Source organism: Carcharhinus amblyrhynchos, chromosome 22 (assembly GCF_965287045.1).
Source record: "Carcharhinus amblyrhynchos chromosome 22, sCarAmb.v2.hapA, whole genome shotgun sequence".
Taxonomy (NCBI): Eukaryota; Metazoa; Chordata; class Chondrichthyes; order Carcharhiniformes; family Carcharhinidae; genus Carcharhinus; species Carcharhinus amblyrhynchos.
The window spans coordinates 43,969,828-43,993,487 of NC_137345.1; the positions used below are offsets into that span (position 1 = coordinate 43,969,828).

Below are 23,660 nucleotides of genomic sequence, written 5' to 3' on the forward strand. Positions count from 1 at the left end.
GGGCTCTCTTCCCTTGAAAGATGTCGACTGAGGGGGGATCTAATAGAGGTATATAAGATTATGAAGGGTATAGATAGAGTAAACAGAGGTAAGCTATTTCCTATGATAGAGACACACAGGACAAGGGGACATGGGCTTAAGGTGAGGGGGGAGAGGTATAACACAGATATTAGAGGGAGGTTTTTCACACAGAGGGTAGTGGGGGTATGGAATGCTCTGCCAAGTAAGGTGGTGGAGGCAAGCACGCTAGAGTTGTTTAAGAGTAACTTAGACAGGCACATGAGTGGGTTGGAGATGGGTGGATATAGGAGATTGTTTGAAATAAGGGTCATTAGCATTGGGGCGTCCCTGGTAAGGTAAATGGATATGGTACAATAATAATATTGTTTTCTCTTTTCATTCACAGGTTTTAAGTCGGTCCGCCTTGTGTCCAACGAGGGGCATACACGCGATGGGTCGTACTTGGGCTGCTCTTGGTTGTTCGAGATTGGCCTACTGCTTCATGTCGTTAGTGTGTGCCTAAACTGGACCAGATACTGGGCAAGACGACAGCTCAGTGACCAGCACTGATTGCTGTGCAGACACATGGATTTGGGCCGGTGTCTGTGGGAGTTTGCGCATTCTCCCCGTGCTTGCGTGGGTTTTCTCCGGGTGCTCCGGTTTCCTCCCACACCCCAAAGATGTGCTATTAGGCTGATTGGCAGTAATAAATTGTCCCTAAATTAGTTTCCCTCAATGTGGATGGCCATTAAACATTAGATAAGGGTGATGGGTGGAGGGGGGGAGTGGTGGTGTTAAGATGGCGGCGTGGGCTCGTTGGGCAGAAGGGCCTGTTTCCCGGGCTGGGTTGTTCTTTGTGCTTTGTTTGTTCTTTGTTCTATATGCAGGGATCTCCATGGTTTATCCAATCTGCAGAGGGTGTCCATTATAACTTCCAGAGCCAATAGGTCCTTAAGGCTGCCACTAATTTCTTGGTGCCATTCCCCTTATTGGTTCAAAAACAACAACTGGAGAGAATGGAAGAAGAGACGGCCAAATCCTTCTTTCCTCCATGAGTGGCACTTGGCTCTGACTCCTGCACTCTTATTTTTCCCTCCATCTAACCCACCTTGTCAGTGGAGGTTAGCGGGAAGGAAAGGAGGTTGGCTGGTGTCCAAAACCTTATTTCTCATTATCAACTGAATGCTGCAGTACAGGTGAAGAATGAAAGTATTCCATTTATCTTGAAAGCAACTATTTGAAATTGAGTTTAACTCTGATTTGCCCACCCTGTTTCCAGCTGAGCACTTCAATCAGTGGACCGGTCCATTAAAAGGTCACCCCAGCACAACCCAGCCACTTGTCCATGGTCCCAGGTAAGGAATGGTTGCTGAGAAGGAAGATTCACACAGACATCCCTTGACAGACTGCTGGATGCCCTGGAGGAGTATTGCCTCATCTTGTGCCTCTAGACAGGGAGGAGACTCTGAAGCACGTTTACAAACCCTACATGGTGGCAGCGCTGGTGACCACCAGCTCCCTGCAGAGGAGGAGGGTTATCCAGTGCAGGAGAGGATGAATGATCTCCTCCGCCCTGCCAGGGTAAGCAACTCATCTCATTATGGAACCATAGAATCCTGACAGTGCAGAAGGAGGCCATTTGGCCCATCATGTCTGCACCAACTCTCAGAAACTTTTGCATCCATCCAGGCATTTCCCCCCCACCCCCCCCCGAAGAGAATCCCACCCTGGCATTCACCCATCAACCCCGAGCCATCACTGCATGAAATTTCCACAGCTAATCCACCTAATTTACAAGTCTCTGAGCACAAAGGGGCAATTTAGCATGGCCAATATACCAAACCTGCACTCCTTGCCAGGACACCTGTCGGACCAGAGCACCCAGAGAAAACTGATGCAGACACGGGGAGAACGTGCAAACTCTTCACAGACAGTCACTCAAGACTGGAATCGAACTCAGTACCTGGCACTGTGAGGCAGCGGTACTAACCACTGTGCCACAGTGCCACCCTAACTCTCAATTCACACACTCACAAACCCATCACACACCCACAAGGAGCTCACTCACTGCCTCTTCAAGGGACACCAACACTCACCCTCCCACACCCTTCCTCATCTCCCCTGCGGAGGGGTCGGGGGGTAGCAGGGTAATCGCTCTGGGGAATCCTGCTGGCACAAATCGCATTTTGTAATGTTAAAAATGCTGCAGGTTTGTTGATGTGGAGACGGTGGGGGGAATTCTCCCATCCTGTTGCACTGATTTGTTAGCAGATTTCTGGCACCGTCGGCTCCGCACTGGAAATAGGCCGGAGCTGCAAAATTTATATTAATTTTCATTTCTCTGTAATTTAAATGCTATTAGCTGTCCTGGGACTGAAAGATCCAGACCCGCTAGCTCACCTCCTCGTCAGGAGTATTTCATTCCAGCGGGGATTATGACAGCTCCCTACGTTCGGGAAGCTGGTGGACCAACCCCTTGGGAGTGAAGGGGGAGCAAGTGCCCCCCCCAGAGGGTCGGGTGAAGGGGCGGTGCTGTGTGCATTGGCACCTTGACAGTGCCAGACTGTGCCCCCAGCACTGTCCGGCAGTGTGGGAGCAAGGGCTGAGCATCGGCATGCTTGGGGGGTGGATCGATCGGGCTATTGGAGTGGGAGTGAGGGCCAGCATTGCAGGGGTCGTGGGGCTGACCAGCAATCGGGAGACCAGCAGACAGGGGCCATTGTGCATGAGCTGATCGGTACATGCGCAATGGCCCACTCAGCACTATGCTGCCGGCCTCCCGGGCAGGAATAGGCCCCACCCCCTGATTTTTAGCACAATTCATGCGAGTGCAGAGTGTGTGGGAGATTCTTCTCTGAAATCCCACTGAAAAAAACAGCATGAGTTACTCTGATTTTCACGTGAATTCAACACTTAGAATTTTTTTGTGCCGTGTGTGTATAATCTGTCCATTGTGAAAGTAAACAATATTTTTTGCATCCTTGATGCTGTTTATGAAAAAACTATTGAATCCGTGTCTAGACTTAACTTCCCAAAAAGAGTGGACTTTTATTAAATCTCACAAATTATTTTTGTGTTTTGCCGCTCCCTTTTCCCAAGGAATTGTTATTAGTGCAGCTGTGTCAACATTTTATCTGCTGATCAATATTTTTTATGAGAATGAAATTCCTTATCTCTTGAAGTTCGAGCGAATGTATTTCAACTGTTTGTCAATAAAATATAATCCATCCATAAAATGTGGCTAAAGTAACGATACAAAACGGGCTGATTAGATCACCGAGTCTGTGTTGGTGTTTATTCCAGAGTTGAGCAATTGTCCACATCCTATGGCTGCTCGGTTCCCATTTAACTTCATTCTCTTTTCAACCCAAATAAATGTTGGTGTCTCCTTCGATCACTGAGTGGTCCGTGCTACAGACTCCTAACCTCTGTTGTAACATCCAATTCTTTGATTTTACCACAAAATATCAGCACCTCACAAACAGGGCATATAAATACACAAGCTCAATTTACAAAATAATAGTTGGAATGAGAGTCTTTGTAGGTAATCAAGTCTTAAAGGTTACTCAAGTCTTAAAAGTCCTTAAAAACTTGATTACCTGTAAAGACTCGCATTCCAACCATTATTTTGTAAATTGAGTTTGACTTTATATGCCCTGTTTGTGAACTGAAATCCCATTCACCTGATGAAGGAGCAGTGCTCCAAAAGTTTGTGGCTTTTGCTACCAAATAAACCTGTTGAATTTTAACCTGGTGCTGTGTGACTTCTTACTCCTATTTTGTAATCAGTAACGTTAGAAAGCTCTCAGTCATGCTTCTGTGATGAGCCTGATGGGAGATGGAGCAGACTTGTCCAACCATTTCACATGGACAGCCACACTTTAATTTCCTTCTCATCCATGGGGCGGTTGAGCAATTTCGGCAAGATAAGGTTTGTCACAATATTAAACCTGAGTGTAAAAGGGAGATCAATGTCAAAGCAATGTAGTCATTTTTTAGAAAGAATAATTAATAAAAATGACCATTACTGTTAAATGCTTTATTACTGAGGGATATCCTCAAGAACTCACTCCACAGACAGGCATTGGGTAACACAGATATTTACTGCAGTCTTACTCATTCCACACTCCAGTACAGGTGAAGAATGAGAGTATTCCATTTATCTTGAAAGCAACTATTTGAAATTGAGTTTAACTCTGATTTGCCCACCCTGTTTCCAGCTGAGCACTTCAATCAGTGGACCGGTCCATTAAAAGGTCACCCCAGCACAACCCAGCCACTTGTCCATGGTCCCAGGTAAGGAATAGTTGCTGAGAAGGAAGATTCACACAGACATCCCTTGACAGACTGCTGGATGCCCTGGAGGAGTATTGCCTCATCTTGTGCCTCTAGACAGGGAGGAGACTCTGAAGCACGTTTCCCAATCCTACATGGTGGCAGCGCTGGTGACCACCAGCTCCCTGCAGAGGAGGAGGGTTATTCAGTGCAGGAGAGGATGAATGATCTCCTCCGCCCTGCCAGGGTAAGCAACTCATCTCATTATGGAACCATAGAATCCTGACAGTGCAGAAGGAGGCCATTTGGCCCATCAAGTCTGCACCAACTCTCAGAAACTTTTGCATCCATCCAGGCATTTCCCCCCCACACCCCACCAGAAGAGAATCCCACCCTGGCATTCACCCATCAACCCTGAGCCATCACTGCATGAAATTTCCCCAGCAAATCCACCTAATTTACAAGTCTCTGAGCACAAAGGGGCAATTTAGCATGGCCAATATACCAAACCTGCACTCCTTACCAGGACACCTGTCGGACCAGAGCACCCAGAGAAAACTGATGCAGACACGGGGAGAACGTCAAACTCTTCTCAGACAGTCACTCAAGACTGGAATCGAACTCAGTACCTGGCACTGTGAGGCAGCAGTAGAAAGAACAACCCAGCACGGGAAACAGGCCCTTCGGCCCAACGAGCCCGCGCCACCGCATCACCCTACACCTATTCTACCCTGCGTGTCTACGAATGGAACCCCTAACTTAGCCAGATTCAGGGAAGAAATAGTGTCAATTTGGTAAAACCAATCAGCCTAAGAGCACATCTTTGGAGTGTGGGAGGAAACCGGAGCGCCCGGAGGAAACCCACTCAACCACAGGGAGAATGCACAAACTCCCACAGACACTGGCCCAAATCCATGTATCTGCACAGCCAGCAGTGCTAGTCACCGAGCTGTTGCGGCGCCCGTCTACCGGTCCAGGATCAAGCACACACACCGACACGAAGTACTAGGCCACTCCTGGAACCTCCAAGAGCAGCCCACGCACAACCCACCGTGTGCATGCCCCTCGTTTGACAACTAGGTGGACCTCCACCTGCAGAATAAAAAGACAAAAACGTTAATCGCACGAACCACTGTGCCACAGTGCCACCCTACCTCTCAATTCACACACTCACAAACCCATCACACACCCACAAGGAGCTCACTCACTGCCACTTCAAGGGACACCAACACTCACCCTCCCACACCCTTCCTCATCTCCCCTGCGGAGGGGTCGGGGGGTAGCAGGGTAATCGCTCTGGGGAATCCTGCTGGCGCAAATCGCATTTTGTAATGTTAAAAATGCTGCAGGTTTGTTGATGTGGAGACGGTGGGGGGAATTCTCCCATCCTGTTGCACTGATTTGTTAGCAGATTTCTGGCACCGTCGGCTCCGCACTGGAAATAGGCCGGAGCTGCAAAATTTATATTAATTTTCATTTCTCTGTAATTTAAATGCTATTAGCTGTCCTGGGACTGAAAGATCCAGACCCGCTAGCTCACCTCCTCGTCAGGAGTATTTCATTCCAGCGGGGATTATGACAGCTCCCTACGTTCGGGAAGCTGGTGGACCAACCCCTTGGGAATGAAGGGGGAGCAATTGCCCCCCCCAGAGGGTCGGGTGAAGGGGCGGTGCTGTGTGCATTGGCACCTTGACAGTGCCAGCCTGTGTCCCCAGCACTGTCCGGCAGTGTGGGAGCAAGGGCTGGGCATCGGCACGCTTGGGGGGTGGATCGATCGGGCTATTGGAGTGGGAGAGAGGGCCAGCACTGCAGGGGCCGTGGGGCTGACCAGCAATCAGGAGACCAGCAGACAGGGGCCATTGTGCATGAGCTGATCGGTACATGCGCAATGGCCCACTCAGCACTATGCTGCCGGCCTCCTGGGCAGGAATAGGCCCAACCCCCTGATTTTTTAGCATAATTCACGCGAGTGCACAGTGTGTGGGAGATTCTTCTCTGAAATCCCACTGAAAAAAACAGCATGAGTTACTCTGATTTTCACGTGAATTCAACACTTAGAATTTTTTTGTGCCGTGTGTGTATAATCTGTCCATTGTGAAAGTAAACAATATTTGTTGCATCCTTGATGCTGTTTATGAAAAAACTATTGAATCCGTGTCTAGACTTAACTTCCCAAAAAGAGTGGACTTTTATTAAATCTCACAAGTTATTTTTGTGTTTTGCCGTTCCCTTTTCCCAAGGAATTGTTATCAGTGCAGATGTGTCAACATTTTATCTGCTGATTAATATTTATTACGAGAATGAAATTCCTTATCTCTTGAAGTTTGACCGAATTTATTACAACTGCCAATCAACTGTCAATAAAATATAATCCATCCATAAAATGTGGCTAAAATAATGACACAAAACAGGCTGATTAGATCACCGAGTCTGTGTTGGTGTTTATTCCAGAGTTGAGCAATTGTCCACATCCTATGGCTGTTCAGTTCCCATTTAACTACATTCTCTTTTCAACCCAAATAAATGTTGGTGTCTCCTTCGATCACTGAGTGGTCCGTGCTACAGACTCCTAACCTCTGTTGTAACATCCAATTCTTTGATTTTACCACAAAATATCAGCACCTCACAAACAGGGCATATAAATACACAAGCTCAATTTACGAAATAATAGTTGGAATGAGAGTCTTTATAGGTAATCAAGTCTTAAAGGTTACTCAAGTCTTAAAAGTCCTTAAAGATTTGATTACCTGTGAAGACTCACATTCCAACCATTATTTTGTAAATTGAGTTTGTGACTTTATATGCCCTGTTTGTGAACTGAAATCCCATTCACCTGATGAAGGAGCAGTGCTCCAAAAGCTAGTGGCTTTTGCTACCAAATAAACCTGTTGAATTTTAACCTGGTGCTGTGTGACTTCTTACTCCTATTTTGTAATCAATAACGTTAGAAAGGTCTCAGTCGTGCTTCTGTGATGAGCCTGATGGGAGATGGAGCAGACTTGTCCAAACATTTCACATGGACAGCCACACTTTAATTTCCTTCTCATCCATGGGGCGGTTGAGCAATTTCGGCAAGATAAGGTTTGTCACAATATTAAACCTGAGTGTAAAAGGGAGATCAATGTCAAAGCAATGTAGTCATTTTTTAGAAAGAGTAATTAATAAAAATGACCATTACTGTTAAATTCTTTATTACTGAGGGGTATCCTCAAGAACTCACTCCACAGACAGGCTTTTGTTAACACAGATATTTACTGCAGTCTTACTCATTCCGCACTCCAGGCTATAACGACCCACTCAGAGCGGTTCCCAGGCAGATCACACCAAAACTAGGGTCATCTGACCCATTCCCTTAAAGGGGCTACACCCCAACATAGACCCCAATTATAAAGTGCAAAATATCAGAGTTAACCAATAACCTTTTCGCTTAAGAAGCAGAGCCAGAGAGAGAGAGACCAGGTCCCAAGTTCGGCTCACCAGGGAAGGAGTGGGGCTGGGACCCAGCTAAGTAGTTGGGATTAACTAACCACGGCAGCAAATAAGCTCTCCTGGTCGGCTTCATTGAATCTGGAGGCTGCTTTCCTTGAAGACAACTTTGTGGCGTGACTGGCTGTGTGTCCATTCCTGCAGGTTATATACAGCTGTGGCTGGTACAGGTGCAGTGAATTCGGCTCATCAAGGACCAGGTGGCAACAAATCCTTGAGAAATTTTGATGGCTGTTTTCAATTGAGTGCCATACATCCCTCGGGGTGCTGATTGGCTGCCATTCAACAGGCTCTTGTGTCCAAAAGGGGTGCAATATCAGGGCTCCTAATTGATAAGCTGCTGTATCTGGAGGTGGGTGTTATACTCAGGGAACCCATTCAAGAGAGGGAATGCTCACAAGCTGGGGTTGTGCATGTCAGCACAAAGCAAGTTCTCTGCAGGGCAGTAGTGAGCTCAGTATGTTCAAGGAATGGAGAGATGGGGTACCCACATTATCCAGATCCATGGGGTGAGCAGGCAACCATGTCTGTGTGTGGGGGAGGGGGGCAGCAATGTCTATGTGGAGGAGGGGGACAGAGATATTTGTATGGGGGAGGGGAACAGCTTTGTTGTATGGGGAGAGAAGCTGCGATGTCTGTATGGGGGAGGGGGTAGCGATGTGTGTACGGGGAAGGGGGCAGCGATGTCTGCATGGGGAGGGGGGCAGCGATGTCTGCATGGGGAGGGGGGCAGTGACGTCTGTATGGGGGGGCCAGTTTGTTTCTGAGGAAAGGTGTTTTGTAATTAAAGCTGATTAAATCACTGCTCCTTTTTCCAAGAAATGTAGTCATCAGTCAGAGCTGCGGTTAACACTTCAGTTGCTGAACTACATTTATTCCCAGGAGCAAGTCCCTCAATCCCCGGAGGGTGGAGGATTCAGTGGAGCATATCCCAGGGCCTTCCACCTGGTCACAAATGTAGATCAGCAACTAAAGTGTTAACCACAGCTTTGACTGATGACCACATTTCTTTGGAAAAGCGAGCAGTAAAATGACAAAGCAATTTATATCCATTAACATTTTACATATTGTATGGGCGGCACAGTGGTTGGCACTGCTGCCTCACAGGTCATTGTCTGCGTGGAGTCTGCATGTCCTTCCCGTGTCTGTGTGGGTTTCTTCCGGGTGCTCCAGTTTCCTGCCACAGTCCAAAGATGTTTGGGTTCGGTTGATTGGCTATGGTAAATTGCCCCTTATGTCAGGGAGATTAGCAGGGTAAATACGTTGGGGTTAGAGCCTGGGCAGGATTGTTGTCCCTCTATGATTCCTTCAGTTAGTTGGTTAGCTTGACCCGTTATTAGCTTGATGAGACTAATGGAAGTGTAAGATCAATCTGTATGTGTTGCCAAGGTCCTCTGGGATGAAACTGGTGATTTTTTTTTATGATTGTTGCCTCCCCAGGGTTACACTGCGCATACGTAACACATTGCTGGCAAAATTGGGTAGTTTCTGTTCCGATTCCCTTCCACCACCGGCCCATTAAATCTGACACGTTGTTCTGTCTGGTATGCTTTGTCCCGTGGTAAATCCCTTCTAAGTCTTTTGGTACTCCTTAGGGCAACAACTTTCCCTTCTTTCCTCCACACTCCTTCACTATCTGGAGATTCTGTCACTCTTGTCTTATTTTTTATTCTCAATCACTTTATCTTCTCTTGCTCTTGAGTGGGGCTATCTGTGCACAGGAAGATCTACCTTGTTGTTTAGACACCAGCTTCCTCTTCACATGATTTGTGTTAAATTTTGTTAATATCGACTTGAATGTGGTCTCTTGAATGATTAGATTAATGTTCCTTTCTGCCTGACACTCCCCACTAGCAGTTTCCTAACTCAATATCATTTAAAATATTGTGCATAGACTGAAAATATCCTCCATTTATCTGTATTCATCTCATGGATATTCTTTGCAAGATTTATTTGCTGCTTAATTCTTTCCACCCAAATTATTTACTCTTTCACTGTAATTTTGCTCGTTTTTTTTCTGACAGTTACTGAGTTATTTCTTATTCTGTCCCAATTGTCTTGAAATTGGTTTCTCTGTTGAGTGTGTGCTGGGGACTTAATCCCTTTGGCCCCATTTAACATTTCATACCATGTTGTTTGTCAAGTAGAGTGAATGTTTGAGATGTGTTCTTAAATATATAATAGCAAGCATTTCCAAACTCTTGAATGGATCTATTAGTTACATTGTATGTAACTCATCTGAACATTTATGCAGTACCTCAATATTATGCCAACACCTTCTTGACTCTCAGACAATCTTATCAACAGATTTTGAAGTCTTTGCTCATCTCTGCACGTATGGTCCCGATGCCTCGGTTGTTTAGGGTATCAAACTTTGTTCTTTAATAAACATAGACAAGTAAGCAAATATCACCAAGAGAAAACTATCAGTTTACTAGCCAATCTATACTTTCCTTATTCTAGAAAGTACATCAGTGCCAAATCAAAATATCCTGATGAACTGAACTGCACTCAATATCCCAATTCCCATCTGCTGTTTAATTTCCCATCTCTATCTTCCACCCTCAATTACTTCATCGTATTCAGTTTGCTTCATAACACCTTTAAGACAGAATCAAATCTTTCTATTTGATTCCAAGCAGTGACTTACCTTGATTGCTTATTCTGTGCCTTAAGTCGCATCATTTTTCAGGCAGCTTGCTAACAGCACACTTTCCTGTGTCAGAACTGTCCCAAATGTTGTTGGCTTTCAGATGTCTGTTGATGCCTATCTTATCTCTTCTTTAAAAAATGCTGTTCCTGCATCCATTGCTACCACCTAAACTGCACGTTTTTTTTTCAGAATCCCTTTAAATGTCCGTTTTTAAAAGATCACCGTTGTTGTTCTCATTATCCATCAAATAAATCTCACCGTTAATTCTGCCCTACCCCATTCAACTATTGCCCATCCTGTTCTTGGCTCTCCTTTAACTCTACTGTAACCCTTTGACAAACAGGGTCACATCAGATCCCCTATAATGGCTCTTCTATTACCCTGTTCGCTTCCTCACATCTCAGCTGCACATCACATAATGGTCCTTTCCTTCAATGTTCACCGACCCCACTGGGTTATTTCCCTCATCTCTAACTATAGTAATCAGCCCATTTACTGGCAGGAGCAGGCTTTCCCATTGAGCCAGCCTTACATCCAACACCGTTTTCAACCTTCCCGTTTTCAGAATTTGCGCCTGAGTGTGTTTTGTGTACAAGATTATTTCTACCAGCACGGTAATTGGTTCATTTATTCTGACTGCCCTTGCTGCCCAATCCAGGGCTCAAATGCAAATAAATTCTCAAATATCTTGAAGCTACTGCAAATCTTGTTCCATTTGCAGTTCGCTGCTACAAAAAAATCCATCCAGCTTGGAGCAGAATGGGTCAATTTACCTGAACAAACCTGACAATTCAAAACCTTAAAATCTTGTAATTCCCAATTCCTGCAAAACATAAATACATCTTCAGTTGTTAGTGGACAGAACGGGAGAGTACACCGACAGACACGGCTGGAAAGATTTGGGCAAAGTGGACAACCTGACATTTTCCCACATTATTCACCACCTTCCAACATTCTTCCCACTCAGTTAACATATCTAAATCCTATTTCTAGAGCACTTGTATCCTCCTCACAGCCTGTTTTCTGATTTTTGTACTTATCACCAGCAAATTTGGCTGCAATCTAGGTCGTCTCTTCATCCAATGCTAAAATATAGGCACTAATCCCAATGGCATTCAACAAGGTATAGTTTGCCAACTGCAATTATCTAATGGTTCTGACTCTCTGTTCCCCATTATGTGGCAGCTTATCAAATGCCTTCTGGAAATCCAAATATGTTCCAGCTTCTGGTTATAAGCATGAAGCTTGTGAACGTAAAACGTTAGTACACAAGATAAGAGCATAAGTTGTTGCAGTTATATATTGGCATGGATAGATAACAAACAAGAAACAGGGTCAAGATAATTAGATTGTATTGAGGTTTGGCTGTGCAAGACCTGAACAAACACATTTCAAAATGAGGCAAAGATACCACGTAAAGGAAATAATGATCCCCTTTCCCATAGTTGTTAAAACAAAGTGGGTGTTGAAAATAATTAACTAGATGTGGAGCCTGGCAGAACGACAGACAGCAAAGGTATGCAAAGAAGTCGTTGCACTGAAAGACTCCTGGAGGAATTCATACGTAGACATGAGAAAGCGTGATGATCCACTGGCATGATCTGGAAGTCTTCAACCCAGCAGAGACTGAGTGACATAGCAAACAGTTGTTAATACATGAGGTCAGTGGGTGTATAAATGGGTACTTCACAATTACACATTTTTGAGCATACCATATTGTCTTCTGCTTGCTCGGAAAAGGGAGATGTTTGATATGAAAAGGGAAATGATAGTAGGCAAGTACAATAGATTTTTTGATGTGTTTAAGAAGACTGTTTCCAGATTGAGCTCTATTCTGCACGCAGTCAGTGTGTCTGGAAAACATTGAGATTACATGCTGAGCGAGCAGGATAATTAGGAGCAGGAAGCAGATTAGGGATTCAAATGTGAAGTTCCAAGAAATATGGGAAGTTATGGGAAGTGACAATTCTAATGACAAAAGCAAGCTCTTTTGTCCTATCCTCCTCAAAATTCTCTTTAAAGCACAAGTGATGCTTTGCTTATGTTGACTATATAAACTTACTTGTGACACTAATAAATAAACTTTAATCTTTAAACTTTAAAAAAAATTGCTCATCGTTGCAACTTCCAGCATCCCCGAACAATGATCAGGAGTGAAAATACCGGATTATTTTTCATCTCCTTAGATCTTGATGCACTGACACTCAGTGGGGTCATCCCAGTTGTTGTCTCAGAACTGTTCTGGGTGGCTTAGCTTCTCAATGGGTAAACTTACAGGGTGACCTTGCCTTTCAGTTTCTTATTGACAATAATTTATTCAACAATGAGGCCCTCTGTGGCTGGCCATTCATACAGATGAAATGCTTTATTCACCCAACTTTCCCCTTTTGAGACCCTTTACTGGGATACTGGGACCAATCACTTTTTTGCACCTTTCTCATTCCTCAGGCTGAGACCAGCCGTCCACTTCTAGCATTTTGTATTCCACATTTCCAAGTAAAGGATGGTCTACGCAGTAGCATGATAAGTTTCAATTGTGCCACCTTAACATAACTTCTTCATCAATTGCAAAGTTTAATTGGAAGTCAGGGCAGGTCATTCATCTGTTGCATTGACCAGAAGAGTAAAACTTGAATTAGCTCTTCCTGTTCCTTCCTGTTCCTACAATTAAAAGATAAAGTGCACACACATTATGGGACCAACCTGAACACAAGTATGTTCAATAACACAGTACCAAATGGGCTGGCTCTTAAAGAATCTTGGTAGGACAATTGTGTCCCAGACGGTAAGACTGCGAGCAGTGTTCACAGACAGATCACAATCTGTCCCTTGGTGTGGCTTTCAATGGGTGACTCCGACAGTGAAAAATATCAGTGATCCATGAAGCTGAATTGTTGATGTCAGGCTTGTATGATGTGGAGATGCCAGTGTTGGACTGGGATAAACACAGTAAGAAGTCTCAAAACACCAGGTTAAAGTCCAACAGGTTTATTTGGTAGCAAAATCCACCAGCTTTTGGAGCAGTTGCTGCTCCTTCATCAGATGAGTGGGAGTTCCATTCACAAACAGGGCATATAAAGACACAAACTTAATTTACAAAATAATGGTTGGAATGAGAGTCTGCACAGGTAACCAAGTCTCAAAGATACAGACAATGTGAATGGAGAGACGGTTTAGCACAGGTTAAAGAGATGTGATTTGTCTCCAGCCAGGACAGTTAGTGAGATTTTGCAACCCAGGAAAGTTGTGGGGGTTACAGATAGTGTGACATCAACCCAAGATCCCGGATGAGGCCGTCCTCATGTGTGCGGAACTTGGCTATCAGTCTCTGCTCAGCGACTCTGCATTGTCGTGTGTCATGAAGGCTGCCTTGGAGAACGCTTACCCGAAGATCAGAGGCCGAATGCCTGTGACCGCTGAAGTGTTCCCCAACAGGAAGAGAACAGTCTTGTCCAACCGTGTTCATTCATCCACTGTTGTAGCGTCTGCATGGTCTCCCCAATGTACCATGCCTTGGGACATCCTTTCCTGCACCATATCAGGTAGACAACGTGGGCCCAATTGCAAGAGTATGTACCGTGTACCTGGTGGATGGTGTTCTCACCTGAGATGATGATATCCATGACGATGATCCGGCATGCCTTGTAGAGGTTGCTGTGACAGGGTTGTGTGGTGTCATGGTTACTGTTCTCCTGAGGCTGGGCAGTTTGCTGCGGACAATGGTCTGTTTGAGGTTGTGCGGTTGTTTGAAAGCAAGAAGTGGTCAGGTTTCTGGACAGGGATTTTGGCAGAGGTCCAAACAAATGGATGCACTGCTGGTCGGTACAACATTCCACATCAGGTGGTCTGTGACCAGGGAACTAACGAATTGCCTCACTTGCTGACCAGTTTCTTTTGGAAAAGGCTCCATATTGTAAATGGCATAGACCTTCACGGCGATCGTCAATACACAGAATGCAAGACCATAAGATATAGGAGCAGAATTAGGCCATTCGGCCCATTGAGTCTTCTTCGCCATTCAATCATGGCTGATATGATTCTCATCCCCATTCTCCTGCCTTCTCCCTGTAACTCTTGATCACCTTATTGATCAAGAACCTATCTCTGTCTTAAAGACACTCAATGACCAGCCCTCCACAGCCCTCTGTAACGATGAGTTTCACAGATTCACCACCCTCTGGCTGAAGAAACTTCTCCTCATCTCTGTTTGAAAGGAGCACCCCTTCCTTTGAGGTTGTACCCTTGAGTTCTAGTCTCTCCCACTAGTGGAAACACTCTCTCATGTCCACTCTATCTCGGTCTCTCAGTATTCTGTAAGTTTCAATTAGATTCCTCCCTCATCCTTCTAAACCCCATCGAGTATAGACCCAGACTTCTCAACTGTCCCTCATATGACAAACCCATAATCCTTGGGATCATTCTTGTGAACCTCCTCTAGACACCCTCCAAGGCCTGCACATCCTACCTTAGGTATGGGACCCAAAACTGCTCACAATATTACAAATGGGGTCTGACCAGAGCCTTATACAGCCTCAGCAGTACATCCCTGCTCTTGCATCCTTGCCCTCCAGAAATGAAGGCTAACTTTGAGTTTGCCTTCCTAACTGCCAACTGAAGCTGAATGTTAACTTTAAGCATCCTGAACCAGGACTCCCAATTCCTTTGTGTTTCAGATTTCTGAAGACATTCCCCATTTAAAAAAAAGGCTACACCACTATTCTTCCTTCCAAAGTGCATAACCTCACACTTTCCCACATTGTATTCCATCTGCCACTTCTTTGCCCACTCTCCTAACCTGTCCAAATCATACTGCAGCCTCCCCACTTCCTCAACGCTACCTGTCCCTCGACATATCTTTGTATCATCTGCAAATTTAGCAGCCGTGCCCTCAGTTCGATCTTCCGGTTCAGTAATGTATATAGTGAAAAGTTGTGGTTCCAACACTGACCCCTGTGGAACAGCACTAGTCTCCGGTTACCATCCTGAAAATGACCCCCTTATCCCCACTCTCTGCATTCTGTCAGTCAATCTTCTATCTTCTAACATCATTGGCTCTGAGCTTATTTAGCAGCCTCCTGAAAGGCACTTTGTTAAAGGCTTTCTGGAAATCCAAATAAATCACATCCACTGGCTCTCCTTTGTTTAACTTCTTTGTTAACGCCTCAAAGAATTCATACAGATTTGTCAGACACGACCTCCCTTTAACAAAGTCGTGCTGACTCAGTCCTATTTTACTATGCATTTCCAAGTGACCCACAATTTCCCATCTTCTGCCCCCCTCCCTTTGTAACCAGGGGTATTACTTCAGCCTTTTTCCAGTTCTCCGGAACCTTCCCTGTCTCAAATGATTCCTGAAAGATCATCACCAATGCCTCCACAATCTCCTCAGCTTATCTCTATCAGAACCCTGGGGTGAAGTCCATCCAGTCTGAGTAATTAATCCACACTCAGACTTTTCAGCTTCCCTAGCACCTTCTCCTTAGTGATGGCCATTACATTGACCTCTGCCCCCTGATTCTCTTGAAGTTCTGCATGTTACTGGTGTCTTCTACTGTAAAGAGTGACACAAAATACCCGTTCAGTTCCTCTGCCATTTCTTTGTCCCCCACTACTACTTCTCCAGCCTCATTTTCCAGTGGTCCAAGGTCCATTCTTACCTCCCTTTTACCTTCTATAATCTAAAAAAAACTCTTGCAATCTTACGTTACTAGCTCGCTTACACTCATATTTCATCTGCTCCACCCTTATTGTCTTTTAGTTGTCCTCTGTTTGCTTTTAAAGCCTTCCCAATCCTCTGGCTTTCCACTATTCCTCACTATGCTCTTTCCTTTACTTTTATGCGATCCCTGACTTCCCTTGTCAGCCATGGTTGCCTCGTCTTCCCCTTAACATGCTTCCTCTTCCTTGGAATGAATTTACATTGTACCTTTTGAATTATCCCAAAAATTCCTGCCACTGTTGTCCCACAGTCTTTCCTGCTCAGCTCCCTTTCCAATCAAGTCTAGCCAGCTCCTCCTTCACAACCCTGTAGTTTCCTTTACTCAATTGTAGCACTGTTATATCCGATTCCAACATCTCCCTCTCAAACTGCAAGACGAATTCTATCACATTGTGGTCACTGTCCCCTAGGGATTCCTTCACCTTAACTTCCCTGATCAAGTCTGCCTCATTACACATCACCTGATCCAGAATTGCCTGTTCCCTAGTGGGCTCTAACACAAGCTGCTCAAGAAAAACCTCCCATAGATATTCCCCAATTTCTTTTTCTTGCGATCCACCACCAACTTGATTTTCCCAGTCCAGCTGCATGTTGAAATCTCCCATTAATACTCCTGAAGCAAATTGTCCAGATAACTCTCTCCCTCCCGGATGTGCCGTAGTGTCTGAAGCTCAGACTCCAGCTCAGCAACTCTGAGCTGGAGTTCCTCGAGCTGCCAATACTTGCTGCAGAAGTGATCAGGGCAGCTCACAATGGGATCTACCAACTCCCTCATCGCCTGTCCAGCCATCTCTACTTAGTTAGCTTTTAAATTTAGTGCAGATTTAGATCAGATTATAGCTTTCCCGATGTTTTATTTCAGATTACATCCAATTCTTTCGGGCCCTTCTTTCTCGCTCCACATTACTACTGAATATGAAGCACAGAAATTACCCCAGACTACAAGTAATAAAATTATTACTAATCCCACCTTTCTAATCAGCTCTTTCCCTTCTATCCTCTACCACTGCAGCAGAGTAAGACAACACTTTGCTTTTACCTCCTCACAGTGCCCTCCTGGACACCAGATCTTCCGCTTCCCACTTCTCAGTGGGGCTTCTGCCGATTTCTCCCAGAACGTTCCAGTGAAGTCCCTCTGTCGCCTCTGCTGGATCAGTGCAAAACCAATACTATTGTCGTGGATCCAACTGGAATCTGATGAAAGTTAAACATAAAGATTGGCCACAATGAACAAGCTCTAAAGCCTATATAAGAAATCTAATGTACCAGCAAACACTAGTTTAATATTGACCAAACTTGGTACTTTCTCCAACTGCTAGGGGGAAAAAGGGAAAGTCCCTTTAAAAATATGGTTCAGAAAATAGCTGGAACGAAACAGTTTGTTCTCAACTCCCTTGAACCAGCTGTTCTCCAGCACGGTTCATGCATTACTTCAAACAGGGTGCTCGGGTGGAGACTGTGGAAGACATTGTAGCTGAGCCCAATTCTGTCCTCGCACAATGACACTCCTAAGCCCTTCCAGAACAGTTGGAGGATAGTTGTTGAATTTTTGATCAGGCCCAGCTGTTTTGTACAACTTTTTCAACCTTACCCTAGGAGTAATCAGGTGTTGTCCCCGTACAAATTGAGAATTAAACTGGCAAATCATGAGTCTATTTAGTCCGCTGAGTCATGCATTTAGCTACAAAGCTACCCAAGGAGAAGAAGCTAGATGTCCATCTGTACAAGCCAAGTTCTGTCAGCTCAGCGATAGGACTCCGATCTCCAAGTCAGAGGGTTGAAAATTTAAGTCTTGTGTTGAGCACAGAATCTTCTGCACAGCAGTAGGGAGTGATGTATTGTTGGAGATGCCATACTTTGAGAGAGACATTAAGCAGAGTATGCTGCCTGCTTAGGCAAAGGGCAGGGGAGTACACCTGATAACCCGGTTAACACTTATCCATTAACCAATCTCACCAATTCAGATTAAGCAACACTTCACTGCTGCTCACTTGCTAAAATTTCATGCTTTCTTTTCCTTTATAAAAAGTTAGTCAAATATAATGCGTTGGAACATCAAGTGAAATGCGGCTTAGAAATGAACTATCAGTTCAGAAGAGGAAGTTTTCTTGTAAACGCAAACTCCTAATAGCTGGAGTTCCTTGGACTAAACCCGCTTAGAACTTCATTGAAATGTTTCCTGGCTATTAATTAGCTTCACCAATATGTCTTGTACTTCAAAAATAAAACTGTTGTATTTATAAAATACTTCACCACATCAAAACATTTCAAGACTATGTTACAAGATTAATCATTTCTGCAGTTCCAGGAGACGGGCAAACACTGGAATTACTCTATTCCTCCAACATCTTAGTATCATAGAATCCCCACAGTGCAGAAGGAAGCCATTCAGCCCATTGAATCCACACTGGCTGCAGACTCACCTCAGCCCTATTCCCGTAACCCCTCATATTTACCCTGCTAATCCACGTGACACCAAGGGGTAATTTAGCATGGCCAATCAACCTAACCCGCAAAGCTTTGGATTGTGGGAGGAAACTGGAGCACACGAAGGGAACCCATGCAGACATGGGGAGAATGTGCAGTCTCTACACAGATAGTGACCCAAGGCTTGAATTGAACCCGGTTCCCTGGCGCTGAGAGGCAGCAGTGCTAACTACTGTGCCACCAGGGACTACTTCCCCTGGTTGGAGAGGGGAGGGGGGTAGAGGGAAGAACAGAGACGAGGCTTTAGTTAATTTGTTTGGAAAAGAACCATTCTCTAAAGCTTTACTTCAAATCCTGCAAGTCTCCAAGGGCCAAGCTTTTCTGTAGCAATCCATCTAAATGCTATTCAATTATTTGTCTGAGTCCACCGTGTATTGGTAAGCTATATGACCATGGGGATAACCCAGATCTAAGTCTTGTCCGATATCCACATGATTCTAAAAGGCACGGGCATGGGTTGAACAGCTGTGGGAATTCTGGCTCAGTGTTTCCATCTCAGCCACACACTTTACCCCAGCGTGGGGACAACAAAATCAAATGCATTAATCTGGCTGAGACTGGCTAAGGTTTTTAACTTGGGACATTTCAGGTAAAAAGTGAAAAGCCCACGCAGGCCACTATAAACACAAACTGTTATCACATTCCTGTTAACATACCTCACTGTCTTGAATGTTCTCCTCGCAGCCTGGTAGCGCCTGGCATACAGTCACCGTACACTGGGGACACAGCCATACAAGGTCACGGAAAGTTTGAACGACAGCTGAAAACACAGAGAGAGAAAGACAAGTTGAATGATGATAAATTGGAGTAAATATTGATGGCGGGAGACTACTTATCTTCAAACAACCTCTCAACATCAAACAGACCATTGTTCGCAGCAAACTACCCAGCCTTCAGGGGAACAGTGACCGCAATATCTCACAACCCTGCCACAGCAACCTCTGCAAGACATGCCGGATCATCGACACAAATGCCAGCATCTCACGTGAGAACATCATCCACCAGGTACACGGTACATACTCTTGCAACTCGGCCAACATTGTCTACCTGATACGTTGCAGGAAAGGATGTCCCGAAGCATGGTACACTGGAGAGACCATGCAGACACTATGACAACAGATGAATGGACATTGCTCGACAATCACCAGGCAGAGGTGTCCCCTTCCTGTCAGGGAACACGTCAGCAGTTAAAGGCATTCAGCCTCTGATATTTGGGTAAGCATTCTCCAAGGTGGCCTTCACGACACACAACAACACAGAATCATTGAGCAGAGACTGATAGCCAAGTTCCGCGCACATGAGGACGGCCTCAGCCGGGATCTTGGGTTCATGTCGCACTATCTGTAACCCCCTCACGACTTGCCTGGGTTTGCAAAATCTCATTAACTGCTCTAGTTGGAGACAATACACATCTCTTTAACCTGTGCTTGGCCCTCCCTCCACTCACATTGTCTGTACCTTTAAGACTTGATTACCTGTAAAGACTCACATTCCATCCATTAAATTGAGTTTGTATCTGTATAAGCCCTGTTTGTGAACACAACTCCCACTCACCTGATGAAGGAGCAGTGCTTCGAAAGCTTGTCCTACCAAATAAACCTGTTGGACTTTAACATGGTGTTGTGAGACTTCTTACTGTGTTTATCCCAGTCCAACGCCGGCATCTCCACATCGAGGCTTGGCACCAGAGGAGGGCACTCTAACTCTCCCTCCCCTGCAGTACAGGCATCCCACCAGAGGAGAGCACTCTAGCAGTACAGGCTTGGCACCTGTTAGACTTTAACCTGGTGTTGTGAGACTTCTTACTGTACAGGATTGGCAGCAGAGAGAGCGCTCTCATGATAAATGGAGAATATTTTCATGATATTTTGAATGATGTTGAGTGAGGAAATCTGAAGGTGTGGAGTGTCAGGCACAGAGGAACATCAATCTAATTATTCAAGAGACCACATTCAAGTTAATATTAACAGAATTAAACACAAATCATGTGAAGAAGAAGCTGGTGGATTTTTCTGTGCACAGATAGCCCCACTCAAAGGCAAGAGAAGATAAAGTGACAGAATCTCCGAATAGTGAAGGAGTGTGGAGGAAAGAAGAGAAAGTGGTTGCCCCAAGAAGTAGCAGAAGACTTACAAGGGATTTACCACGGGACAAGGCACACCAGATAGAACAAAGTGTCAGATTTAATGGGCTGGTGGTGGAAGGGAATCGGAACAGAAACTACCCAATTTTGCCAGCAATGTGTTACATACGCGCAGTGCAACCCTGGGGAGGCAACAAACATAATAAAACATCACCAGCGTCATCCCAGAGGACGTTGGCAACACATACAGATTGATCTTACACTTCCATTAGTCTCATCAAGCTAATAACGGGTCAAGCTAACCAACTAACTGAAGGAATCATAGAGGGGGGAACCAATGCAAGGCCATTTAGAGGCAGAATTGGAGAGTAAGTGGGAGAATTGAGTAAATAATAACATTTGATGAAGAAAGAAGTTAGAGGCTGACAGGCAGTGCCGGATTTGGAGAGAGATCAGCAAGCTGCAAAATCAAGAGAACCACAAGTGGGCAACAAGGTGATGGTAAAGATGGGAGTGGAGCACAGTATCCTCCAACTGCAGTGGACAAGGTCATCATGATGTTGGGCTGGGGTAAAGCAGAAAGAAATCCCACGACACCCTCAATCCTACTCCCAGCCACCTGACGAAGAGACAGGCTGTTCCGAAAGCTTGCGGCTTTTGCTACAAATAAACCTGTTTGGACTTTAAGCTGGTGTTGTGGGATTTCTTTCTGCTTCAGGGTCATTATGACAGGTGAGGATTATATTGACTGGAGTTTAGGAGAGTGAGAAGGGATCTCATAGAAACTTGTAAAATTCTAACAGGTTTAGATTTAGAAAGAATGTTCCCAGTGGTGGGGGAGCCCAGAACTAAGGGATATAATTTGAGGATAAAGGGTAAACCATTTTAGAACTGAGGTGAGGAGAAATTTCTTCATCCAGAGAGAGGGGAATGTATGGAATTCACTACCACAAAATGTAGTTGACGCCAAAACTCTGTCTGATTTCAAGAAGAAATTAGATACAGTTCTTGGGCTAAAAGGATCAAGGGATATGGGTGGAAGGTGGGTGGGGGTCAGGATATTGAATCTGAAGATCAGCCATGATCAAGATGAATGCAAGGTCTGTCTGCCAGGTTCAGCTGCAGTATAGAGGTCAGCCCCAAAGGACTTTGCCAGCCTGAGCCGAACCAGCTGGTTTTAAACCCACCCCCTTGCTGCTCCCTCCCGATTGGGTGAACATCCATTCTCCTAAGAGGGAAGCTCGTATTCTACAAGGCTCATGGGGATAGCTATTGACGAACCCCCATGGCCAACAGAACCCTCAGGTTCCCCGTGACTTTCTGGAATTTTCTGTGCATGATATTTGACTCCTGACTTGACTGGATCTCAGTGGGCAGTCTGCACCTGGTGAGGAATTGGGTCTGTTCCCTCACCGCTGTTTTCTCAGTTATAGTTCTCAGGGAGGGGCAAACCTGTATGTTCAATTGGGATAATGCACAGCTTGGTGTTCAGGCCCTTTCTGTTTCTTCCGCCTTTGCTCTGGTCTGTAGATGGGATGGTTATGGTTATAGGAGGCAGCCCTTACTTGGTGAAAATATAATGAAAGGTGTTTTTAATGAGGGCATCATGACTGGCACAGGCTTGGAGGGCTGAAGGGTCTGTTCCTGTGCTGTACTTTTCTTTGTTCTTTGATTATTGTGTGGGGAGAATGTATGTGAGACTGTCTTGAGGGTCCCCTCTGTAGGTGACCATGCATGCAGCCTCTAGAGGGGAAGGGATGAGGAGGTCTACAGGGAGCATGGACACATCAATGGTAATGGGCTCAGGGGGAGGGTAGGAATGTTGCCCACGGGAACAATGGGATCCAATGTTACTGGAGGAAGCTGGAAAATACCAGGAGGAAGCTGTAGCTGCTGTACATCATTGCACATCTTCCAGCTCATTACTGTATATAGGGAAAAGTTGTGGTTCCAACACTGACCCCTGTGGAACACCACTAGTCTCTGGTTGCCATCCTGAAGATATAATGAAAGGTGTGCAATGTTGGACTAAGGAGCCCTCAGGCATGTTAGTGCCACAATTCAGTTAAAGCTGAGAAATTAGGAACACCGCCTTGAGAAGCCATTGGAACCCATGACTTGTGCTGGAACATGGAAATGTTTGTTTATTCATTCATGGGACATCACTGCCTGGCCAGCATTTCTTGCCCATCCCCAGTTGCCCCTTGAGAAGGTGGTGGTGAGCTGCCTTCTGGAATCGCTGCAGTCCTGTGGGCTGACCCACAATGCCATTAGGGAAGGAATTCCAGGATTTTGACCCAACGACTGTGAAGAAATGACGATGTATTTCCAAGCCCGGACGGTGAGTGGCTTAGAGGGGAACCTGCAGGTGGTGGTGTTCCCATGTATCTGCTGCCCTTGTAACTAACACTGTGTGTACAACTGTAGGAGTCACTGCTTTAACATCACAGCCTCTGCTTTTCAACATGAACACCCAGGAATATGACATTTGGGCCACAGTTAAGGAGATGTGGCTGTTACATGTATGGTGTCCCATTAATGAAAGGCTTTCATGTGTTTCACTCAGTGTGCACCACAAGAGGGGAATGGAAGGTCAGTGTTACTTAAACCCAACTACTTAGCTGGGTCCCAGCCCCACCCCTTCCCTGGTGACCAGGACTTGAGGCCTGGTCTCTCTCTCTCTGGCTCTGCTTCTTAAGCGAAAAGGTTATTGGTTAACTCTGATATTTTGCACTTTATAATTGGGTTGTATGTTGGGGTGTAGCCCCTTTAAGGGAATGGGTCAGATGACCCTGGGTTTGGTGTGATCTGCCTGGGAACCGCTCTGAGTGGGTCGTTATAGCTTGGAGTGCGGAATGAGTAAGACTGCAGTAAATATCTGTGTTACCAAATGCCTGTCTGTGGAGTGAGTTCTTGAGGATACCCCTCAGTAGGAAAGAATTTAACAGTAATGGTCA

The 23,660-nt window shown here is 45.3% G+C and overlaps 1 protein-coding gene across 1 annotated transcript in view; it reads right to left on the reverse strand.

Moving 5' to 3' along the window:
- Positions 1-23,660, reverse strand: part of LOC145356928 (uncharacterized) — a 50,953-nt gene that overhangs the window by 19,776 nt on the left and 7,517 nt on the right. Inside the window, exon 3 of the mRNA XM_080209929.1 lies at positions 17,173-17,327. Coding sequence (XP_080066055.1) covers positions 17,173-17,327 — 155 coding nt within the window. The remainder of the gene's footprint in view (positions 1-17,172; positions 17,328-23,660) is intronic.